This window comes from Antennarius striatus, chromosome 17 (assembly GCF_040054535.1).
Source record: "Antennarius striatus isolate MH-2024 chromosome 17, ASM4005453v1, whole genome shotgun sequence".
Taxonomy (NCBI): Eukaryota; Metazoa; Chordata; class Actinopteri; order Lophiiformes; family Antennariidae; genus Antennarius; species Antennarius striatus.
This window is the reverse complement of record NC_090792.1, coordinates 7,395,787-7,406,502: the sequence shown is the minus strand read 5'-3', so window position 1 is coordinate 7,406,502 and position 10,716 is coordinate 7,395,787. Positions and strand designations below refer to the sequence as shown.

The 10,716-nt window shown below is 38.5% G+C and overlaps 1 protein-coding gene across 10 annotated transcripts in view; it reads left to right on the top strand.

Moving 5' to 3' along the window:
• Positions 1 to 824: 824 nt before the first annotated feature.
• ralgapa2 (Ral GTPase activating protein catalytic subunit alpha 2) overlaps positions 825 to 10,716 on the top strand; it is a 119,323-nt gene continuing 109,431 nt past the window's right edge. For all 10 annotated transcript variants that reach the window (XR_011038628.1, XR_011038630.1, XR_011038631.1 and 7 more), the window contains exon 1: positions 825 to 1,058. Coding sequence is in view for 5 of the 10 variants with exons in the window: in XM_068339638.1 (XP_068195739.1) it covers positions 953 to 1,058 (106 nt within the window). In the remaining 5 variants the exon portion in view is untranslated. The remainder of the gene's footprint in view (positions 1,059 to 10,716) is intronic.

The following is a 10,716-nucleotide window of genomic DNA, read 5'->3' as shown; positions in this document are numbered from 1 at the left end:
AATGAAATGATGACCTTGACCTTGAGAAAACTAGGTCAAGGTCAAATTTCAACTTTTATACATTTTTTGCACATATCTCAGGAACCGGATAAGATGGAAAGATGAAATAAAAGGCTTTTATATTCAGGGAGGTAAGGGGATGAAAATTAGATCACAACATTTACCTCAAAAAACTAGGTATTTGTAAATAAAAACCTTTTCTTAATTGTTTGCCTGGTTAAATAAAGGTTAAATAAAAAAAGGTCAAGGTCAAATTTCCCTTTTACACCTTTTTAGGTACACATCTCGGAAACCTGATGAGATATAATCACAAAACAAAAAGCAACATTTTCAGGAAGCCAGAGGCAAAAAAATATCATGATTTCGCGGGATCGCAGTCTCTGACTGCCTTGTGATGTTTTGTTGTTGATGAAGACAATCATGAGACTGGTGTCCTACCCACTGCAGTAGTGAACTACTGAGACCACCAGAGGGCGCCTGATAGCTATTAGTCAGCAAGGCGCTGACCTGTTCCATCGTAGAACAGTCGGATTTAGTTAGGAATTGTACATTAGGACAGTACATTCCAACTTGTCATTTTCTCTTTTTAATTAAATAATACTCTGAGGCATGCATATAAAAAATGTCATTGTTGCACTGCAGGGTGTTAAAAAGAAACACAACCCGAGATATATTGCTTGGTGAATAATTTAATTAGACGCATGAAGTGCAAACAGTGGGACAAGTGAGAGATGGAACGATTAGAAACAAGGAGGAGGTTTCGCGTGGCGTGACCACTCCTCTCTGCGAGGCAGCGCTTCCGTGTTTACACACCCACTAATAGCAGGACGGCAGTGGCCGTTGGCTGAATGTTTACCGAACAGGCATAGAGGAGAGTGACAGTCACACTGGAGCCTCGGTGTATGGTGAAACACAGGTGATTTCAGCTTCCACGGTTGCATTTTACAGCGGAATGTTCACTCGAAGGGGGCATGGAGACGTCAAGAAATCTACACAGAAAGTTCTGGACCCAAAGAAGGATGTATTGACCCGGCTCAAACACCTCCGGACACTTTTAGGTGAGTGAAATCTCACCGGGGTTCAGATGCTGCATCGCCGATGCTTTACGCTAACATGTCAGGCAAGCTAGCGCCTCAGCGTTAATGTCAAACACGGCGTCAGGTTAGCAGGCTGTCACTGCGGCGACTAGTGCAAGACAGCCGACAGCTAACGTTTATATAAACACATGCAAGCGAGCATTACCTTTACAGTTCGAATGATTTGCAATTCATTGTATGTTTTTATTGTTTTTTTTTCTATATTATGATATCAGACAAGTCACTGTGACAATGCATTGATGCAGCTAATGAGACCTAGCTCCACTTGCAGCTAACAAATGTTAGCCTGCGATGCTAACCCATGCTATCCTGTCCGGGCGGACTGAGACAACCGCGGTTGTTGTTGGTTGTCTGTGTTTTGGGCTGCTTTTAAATTTTTATCTCGTTGAAGATTGAATTGCACAAACACACTAGCAGATGAAACCTGTCGTTAGGATACTTTAGACTGAAGAATAGAGCTTTCTTCTAGCTGTTTTCCTGGTTATACAGCTTCCAACTATTGTAGTCTCAAGATACTGAATTTAAAAATAATTAAAATATAAATGTGTTGTACTGGTGGAGACTAGTTTTGTTGGAAAAGGGAGTGCAGTATTTTTGTTAGTCAGAGAACTTAAGGAGTTGGTCCTATGGGTTTTGTTTACTTAAAAGGCACATTACTTTCTTCTTTAGTAGCCTGGTTTTGTTCATCACTTTTATTATATGCATGTAATAGAACCTGTTCCCAGTCCACCTTTATTATCTGATCAAGTTTGTTAATGTTGTCTGATTTTGACTGTATAGTAGATCTTCCAGTTTGCAAAACATATTTTGAAGAGCGGTATGACTTAACCACATTGTCATTGATTTAAAACAAATTTATAACTACACACACCCTGAGCCTTTGCTTGCATAGCAGACAAACAGGCATGCAGACATAGTAGATTATATAGGTGCATATTCATTTTGTTCTTAATATTTATTTTCAGCACAATATCCTTCATGATCTGCTCTCTCTCCACATCCTCAGTCAAAATAAACATTCATATTCAGGTACTGCTCTGTAGCCATTTAGTTATTATTGGTAATTCACTTGAACCTGCAGTTGTATACCAAATTTGTTGATGTACTAGTCGGCATAGATAAGTTGACATTCTGTAAATGTTCTACTTCAGTCAATTTAGACAGTGTTTTTACTAATCAACATATTCAAATTCGTAGTCACTCAGTGACCGTCCTGCAGCAGTGGTTAAAATCAGTGGACAAGAAGGACAAGAAGTCTGGAAACAAATTACCTGAATAATTTGCTTGATCCATGCATTTTTGTTTATAGTTGCGTGATGGTATGTTTCCTGTTGGATTGACTTCTTTTTCTTCTTTTGCTACATTTTTCTTATACATTCAATGTCAAGACTAGTACAAACACAAAAAGTGGGGTCATTGCTGAGGTTAGCAGGTTGCCTGTTTCTCTTTCCCTTATGTGCAGTACAAGATAAGGCTGGTCTGTTTGTCCAGCAGCTGATAGTAAGCTTGCATGTTGATGTCCCCTACATCCCTGATTTCACCACACTTTCAGTTATACGGAAGAATTTCCTCCTGGTGCTGCTGGTTCCTGTGTGGACAGGAAGTATTGATGAGAGACGAGGTGCTTTGGAGAACAGAACAGAGGACAATACAGCTGACCTATTTTCACTGTGATATTCATTATAATTGCCATTGTGTTCTAATGTAGAAGACAATGGTAATGATGATTTATGAAATATTAGTTATATTGGGAATCTGGAACATTAAACTAGATTATACAATTCTTTGATGGTAATTCTTGTGTTATTTGTAAGCCTACGTTTCCTGGGGTTTTCAAATTGAAGTTTAACTTTTTATCTTGCTTTCATTTAAGCATCAGCAGGATTTTAGTTTTTCACATTTACGTATCCTATAATTCTTACACAAAAGTTCTGTTAATGGCAGCTAAAATGTTTTTTATGTTTTATAAAAAATGTCTCTCTCATTCTTGCTCTGCATTTATAGTGCCACAACCAATAATCTTTTAAGGTAACTTGTTGAAATTAGTCATAGCATTAGCATTATTAGAGTTGAAAGGACAATCTGTGGTCCAGGCTATTTTCAGAGTGTTCCTGTATTAGTTTTCTGCTCACTGAGCAGATCTGTGGGATAGAGTGTGAAAGCTGCTGCATGTTAATTTGTTGGTTATGCCTGGCTGGATTTGGCTGAGGTTGTTAATTAAAGGAGGCCAGCAAATCACCTGATCACTCACTATTTCTCTCAGTGGAGGCAAAGAAGGGTTTCCCTGTGAACCATTCCTGCCCAGATGATTTTTATATTTGATCTTAACCCTACTCTTGTTGATGGTCAAAAATAAAAACAGGTTAAAATAAGGCAAAGAAGTATTTGTCTGGACAAATTTCCAATAATCCTGATATTTAATTTTTCTCGTACTCCCTCTACAAGAAGGTCACAGTGTCAGGTCAACTCTAGATCAGTGCTGTTTGAGCTAGTTATTCAGTGTCTTGCTCAAATTTGCTTTGCCACAATGAGTGCTTTAACATGAACCCTCTGGTTTAATGACACCAGTTGAAAACCCGAGTAGAACAGAGTGAAGTATAACTCAAGTGGCTATTGTTTGTTTCTATGTGTTCTCATCAAGTGGTGTAAATGCACTTCTTTTGAATATGTTAGTGAATTGCATGTGAACAACAATGAATGTGGCCAAGTGTTGTTGGTGATAACAATAAGGTGTGTTTGTCTGTGTAGATGTGTAAATTTAAATTTAATAATACATGATATCACGAAGTCACCTATACATATCTTAACAATCAACAACAGTAATTCTGCCTAATGTACCATTATAGTCCTTGGAGTATCATAAGTGATGTTTGTATGTGTTCAGTACATTTTGTTTTGCTGGGCTTGCGTTAGCCACTCGCCACTTCGCCATGTGTAATCATACAATTTCCTCCGGGATTAATACTCTATCTATCTATCTATCTATCTATCTATCTATCTATCTATCTATCTATCTATCTATCTATCTATCTATCTATCTATCTATCTATCTATCTATCTATCTATCTATCTATCTATCTATCTATCTATCTATCTATCTATCTATCTATCTATCTATCGATCGATCGATCGATCGATCTGCGGAGTAAATTCCACAGTGGCGACAAGGTTTTTTGCCTGTGTAGCCACAGTGGCGCTCTTATTTTTAGGAAAAAAAGGCTAAAACTTTGGACTCGCGAAAATCCCACAGCGATAAGCAAAGTCAAAAGTCAAACAACTCAACTCAAACTTTCTTTATTGTCATTATACACATACAGTACACAGACGGTACAACGAAATTTCAAAGGCCAGATGGAGTGTTGGTCCAGAGCTGCTGCACCCTGGGCGCGCTGCCACTACGGTCCAACATGACCTAATATTACCTAGATGCATGTTTTTGCTGATAATGGGGGTAAACCGGAGAACCTGGAGGAAACCCTTTCAGACACGGAGAGAACATGCAAACTCTTCACAGAAAGGCCATGTTGGAAATGATGGGGTTTGAACGTCTGACCTTCTTGCTGTGAGGCAGCAGTGCTGCCTCTGCGGCTGCTCTCCTGGGCGAGGGAGAGAGAGGAGCGTGGAACGGAGATGGACGGAGCGGTCTCTATCGCTCCGTCACTGCCTTGCTTTTGGGTAGGTGCTCCTAAAGTCTTTGCTGGTGCTACTAACTGCTAAATTTGGGAGCACCAGTGTTACAAAGAAAAAAAGTTAATTTCAAGCCCTGGTCTTTATAAGTCATTTTTGGTAATGAGATAAATGTAATGCTTTATCATGCAGCAAAGTTCATGTTGCATCATTAGTAATCTTTTTGTAAGATTCCAAATTTCTGGGAAATTACTTATAGAATTTGTCAGAAAGAATTGTCTGTATTTTGGAGTGTAGCGGAAAAAAAAACATGAATGCCCCTATAACCTGCTATTCAGGTGGTCTTCATTGGAAGTCTTAAAAAATAAATGAGATGTAGTGTTGGCAGTGTGCATGGTCCATGTGAGTGTTGCTGGAGTGTGGGTTGCCTGAAAGTGCTGCTCTTATAAGAGGAAATTACAAGGTGAGGCACCAGAGGAAACAATGAACACAAGACTGGAAAGGCTCTCGAGATGGTCCTCAGTTAGACTGAATTATAAACACTGAGCTCACTTAACTTCTCCCCATTTGTAAAACACTCAGCTTAGACTTGTGAATAACTTCAGCCACTTATCAACTTTTATCCCTCACTCTTCACACTTGGTATTGTCCTCCGAGTATAATTTTCCAAGTGCGGCTCCATATCACCCCCATAGTAAACAAAGGATGGATTTTATGAGAGATGCACGTATACCACTTTGCCAGACTGATAGAGTGTTAGTAACTGCATATGAGTATTTCTTAATACTGAGTACAGTAATTACTAACAGTATTGGTTTGCTTTCAAAACACGTTTTATTTTCATAAATTGTTGCTTGTTTAACGTGGAGGACAACTCCCTTCTAAATAGTGCACTTTGGGCAGTGCTTTTAAACTGATTGTCAGGTGTTTGCGTGAATGACAAGATGTCACTGTAATCTTCAGAACTTGGTTTATTTACCATAACACTGAAGTTCCATAAAACATCAAATAAATGTTTACTGCTACTGCTATCATAAATGTAACAGTAGCATCACAGAATTGCACACATGCTGAGGGTCTCACTACATGGCATCTGAAGTAAGTCAAAATTAACTTAACATACACTGATAGATCTGCTCTGTGGTTGTCTTGTGATTGCTTGGAATCACGTTCGGGCTCATGTTTGTTGAGAAAACGGCAAAACTTGAACTTCTTCAGCTTCTTTTATTACGGTCACGTTTTCTAGCAGTGAAATTATATAAAGTCACATGATTATTATCTTGTATTGCAAAAAATCTAGCTGACTATTGTAGTAATTCTCTTTGCTTGACTAAATGTGATACCAAGTTCAGAGTTGCATATGTCAGTACAATGGTACCTCTACTTAAAAAATTAATTGGTTCCGGAAGAAATTTTGTGAGTAGAAAATTACGTAAGTAGAGACGTGTTTTCCATGCAAATGCCCTAATTCGTTCCAAGCCCACAAAAATTCCGACATAAATATTTTATAAACCAAAAAAATGCACCAAGACATGTAACAAATACACGTCACAATTAGATTATTACACAATAAAAGACAGTTGTGCATAACGTAAAAAACAAAGAATAGAGTAAAGAATAATAATGACGGTCATTTACCTTTTAACTGCTGTCCTTATTGTTTTTTGCCCTCTTTGGTTCATGCGCTCCTATCTCATGATGCCGAACAACAGAGTGAATTCCAGTCCTCCTTTTGAACTTCTCCAACCACCCACGCAATGCCTTAAACTCCTTAAACTTCCTTTTGTTTTAATAACGTGTCTTTTGTTGATTTTTTGGCCATATTCTTTGGCGAGATCAACCAAACGCATCCCTTTTTCATGCTTTTCTATGAACTCTTGCTTTGTTTGTATGGACAAAAAAACCCTTTGTATTTTCTTTTCCTCTTTTCTCCGTCACTTTCTTGGGGTCCATAGCGAATACGTACTCAAAAAGTTATTATATTTGCGCAAAACTATCAGAACACCTCACGGGTTGAGTGCCGAATGCCGAGACACTCCATAAACACCTTTATAGCTCAACACAGAGGTGGAGTGACATCCCTCTTAGCCAATGGGATGCCAGGAAGATACGTAATAGGTAATAGCCAATGGCAGAGCTGCTATGAGCATGTTGCGTTCAGGAACCTGTGGGAGATTCAAGTATCAGCCGATACTGTGTTTTTATTCAAGTATCAGCCAATACTGTGTTTTTACATTACGTGAGTCAAAATTTCTTTCGTAAGTAGAGGTAATATTTTCCTGCTGAGAAATTTCGTAAGTAGAGACATTCGTAAGTAGAGGTATGACTGTACTGTAGTCTGTAATCAAGCTCTTTTTGAGATGAGTTATTTGAGGTGTGCTGAATCAAAGGCAAACTGCCTAACATTTCTGACGTCATTAAATCACCGTAATTGGAAGGAAAACACTTAACACATGCCTTGTTTTCCTGTTAGATACAGAGGCAATGTTCTGTCCCTGCCTGTATAACTACACTGAGATATCAAGCAGCTCTTATCACAAGCCAAGGGTCATTGGTAACATAGCTAGGACAAAAAGTTGTGTGTTAATTTTAGACTTTAGCCTATAAACCGGTTTAATTAATATTTTGCTTTTGCCCACGTAACCAGTGTTTTTAACTCACGCCCACAAATGTCAACATGTATAATTATCAAAAATCAACATTTATTTAACCTCCAGCCTGTTATGGTTTTGGCAGAAAGTTTTGGCAATCTTCCTGGTCCTGCTTTTGTTCTTTTGCATTGTCCTCATGTGTTTTGACAATTTTCTAAGAACAAAATTTTCAAATTTGAAATCACAGGTTGCTGAATAAAAGCTTCATTTTTTCCTATTTAGCTGCTGAGAGCCAGATATAGGAATCACCAGTGTTCTGTCTTCTCTGGTGGCTTATTGAATAATTTGCACATCACATGAACGACCAGTTTGTCCAGATACTATTCATTTGTCCTGCTTTTATAGTAGTCAAGTTTACGGTGATATTGTTTGTTATAGAAGTTTGATCTCAGAGAGGATGTACAGAAATTTTTATGCAGCTGTTCTGGTCTGTCTAATCTGATCATTTTTTACAAGACAAAAATTTTGCACAGTATTCACTGATTGTAACTTTACTTATTAGTTTTCATGTATTTGTTTTAACAGACTGCAGTGTGTCAGATTTAGTGGGACAAATTATTTTTGTAACAAAAATCATGATTTCTGTTTCTGTTATTAATAAATGCTAGACTTCACTATGTACTGAATTTTGTTTCTAAACACATCATACTTTGTGAAAAGTAGACTTTTCTAGTAAAGATTTCAGGTAATTCTTCTTCTTTCAGCTTTTCCCTTCAGGGATCGCCACAACGAATCAGTTGCGCCATCTAACCCTGTCTTCTGAGTCCTCTTCTCTCACACCAACTACCTTCATGTCCTCTTTCACTACATCCATAAACCTCTTCTTGGATCTTCCTCTAGGCCTCCTGCCTGGCAGTTCAAAACTCAGCATCTTTCTACCAATATATTCACCATCTCCCCTTTGGACATGTCCAAACCATCTTAGTCTGGCCTCTCTAATTTTATCTCCAAAACGTCTAACATGTGCTGTCCCTCTGATGTACTCATTCCTGATCCTATCCATCCTGGTCACTCCCAAAGAGAACCTCTGGATCTTCATGTCTGATACCTCCAGCTCCATCTCCTGTCTTCTTTTTCTCCATATAACCTCACTCTTCCACTTGGGTCCCTCTCATCCACACACATGTACTCTGTCTTACTGCGGCTAACCTTCAATCCTCTCCTTTCCAGGACAAACCTCTACCTCCCTAGCTTCGCTTCGACGTGTTCCCTGCTCTCACTACAGATCGCAAGGTCATCTGCAAACATCATAGTCCATGGAGATTCCTGTCTAACCTCGTCTGTCAGCCTGTCCATCACCATAGCGAACAAGAAAGGGCTCAGAGCTGATCCCTGATGCAGTCCCACCTCCACCTTGAACTCCTCTGTCACACCTACAACACACCTCACCACTGTCTTACAGTCCTCATACATGTCCTGCACCTCTCTAACATACTTTTCTGTCACTCCAGACTTCCACATACAATACCACAGTTCCTCTCTGGGCACCCTGTCATAAGCTTTCTCCAAGTCTACAAAAACACAATGCAGCTCTGTCTGGACTTCTCTGTACTTCTCTATCAACATCCTCACAGCAAACACTGTATCTGTAATACTCTTTTTTTTGGCATGAAACCATACTGCTGCTCACAAATGCTCACTTCTGCCCTTAGTCTACCTACAACTACTCTTTCCCAAAACTTCATTGTATGTGTCATGTAATTATTATCCCAATTTTCTTGGCATTATTCATTTAGAGGTAAGAATCTTGTAATTGTCTCCTCCTTAAATGCCAACCAACCCTTTAAAAAAGATCTGGATCCAGATGATGTTTCAGATCAGCCTGTTATTTGGTCCCCCACCCCTCAAAAACATGAGCAAAGCCCTTGGTCCTTGGTCATCACATTTGCAGAACAAGGTCAGAAACCTAGGTGCCCTCCTTGACAGCTGTCTAAATTTAAAAACAGGTCAGTTCTGTTGTTAAAGGTGCTTTTTATCATCTTAAAACAATAGCTACAGTATACTAAAGTACTTTTTATCTAAAAAAAATCTTAAATCTGCCACACTGTATAGTACTGTTAACCTCAGTCTGCACAGTTGGACACTGACTGAAAATTGAGAGAGGCATTCACTTGGTAATTGACACATTGGCATCATAATGACATTGTGTGTAAATGCTCTAAATATCCTTTTGATAATGGTTACATTTTTAAATTAATTGTAATGTGACTTCAGTTTGTATTGAACCTTGAGTCAGAAGTCAGACAACACTTATGCAGTATTAATGCTGAGCTTCCCATTACCATTATAAGGTTGTTGTTACACACTAGCTTACCTTACATAAATCGTAACTCACACAGTGCCTCTTTAACTGAGAGCTGCGTACTTGCTCGAGTACTTTAACTTGACAGTATCTTAATCATTTCATGTGAGTATATTGTTAGGAGAGTATGATAAATTGCCCCACCAAACCATTTATTTATATAAATAACCAAGGCAGCATAGAATAGGTCAGTTTTACCTGGCTCACATTAAATCCACATTTTCAGTATTCTGACAGCTTCATGAGTTAAACCAGTACATTGAAGCTGAGTTGCTGCTCAATACTGAAACAGAGATTAGTCCAATGGATCCCCTGATAAGTAACCTCAGTGTGGCCCCAGTTATTGCTGAAAGTTTATTGATGTCTCCAGACTGGCACATCTTGGATCACATTTACAGCATTGGAAGTAGCTGTGTGTTATCAGTGTGCAAGGCTCATACAGCTTGTCATTACACTCTGAAATCACATGACAGATTTGCTATCCTCTGCAGGTTTCAACACACTTATGTCTTTACTCAAACTGCAGAATGTGGTACCTTTCTGTGGGACTTTGGGGCTTGTTGACATGTTTATATGTGCTTATTAATCTAACTTCCGTTAAACTACCAGAGACTACCTTACTTTCTGTTATTTGCTGCTTTGTTGCTGTTAATGCTCTTCTCTCTTCATAAAGCATTATTCTCAGTCACTCACTGCTGCTTCCTCAAGCCAGGGAATAGGAGCCAACTCCTAACTACATAGTACTCATTGGAAGTGAAAAAAAGTTATGTCCACATACAATTCAGCTGTTCCCCAAGATTAAAAGTGTTGCTCTTTGGCGCAGTTTTCACAAAATTACTTTTTTTGCTTTACTTTTTGTTATTTTCATTTTTTTACGATATATATATTCATTTTCATATTTTATGCAAGAACATCAATACATACAAAGGAAAGTAAAAAAACAAAAACAACAAAACAGAGGCCACCCAAAAAAGTATATAATCAATATTTAGCTAAGATCTCTAAAATCATGACACACAGTATACGGAGGTTCTGGTTT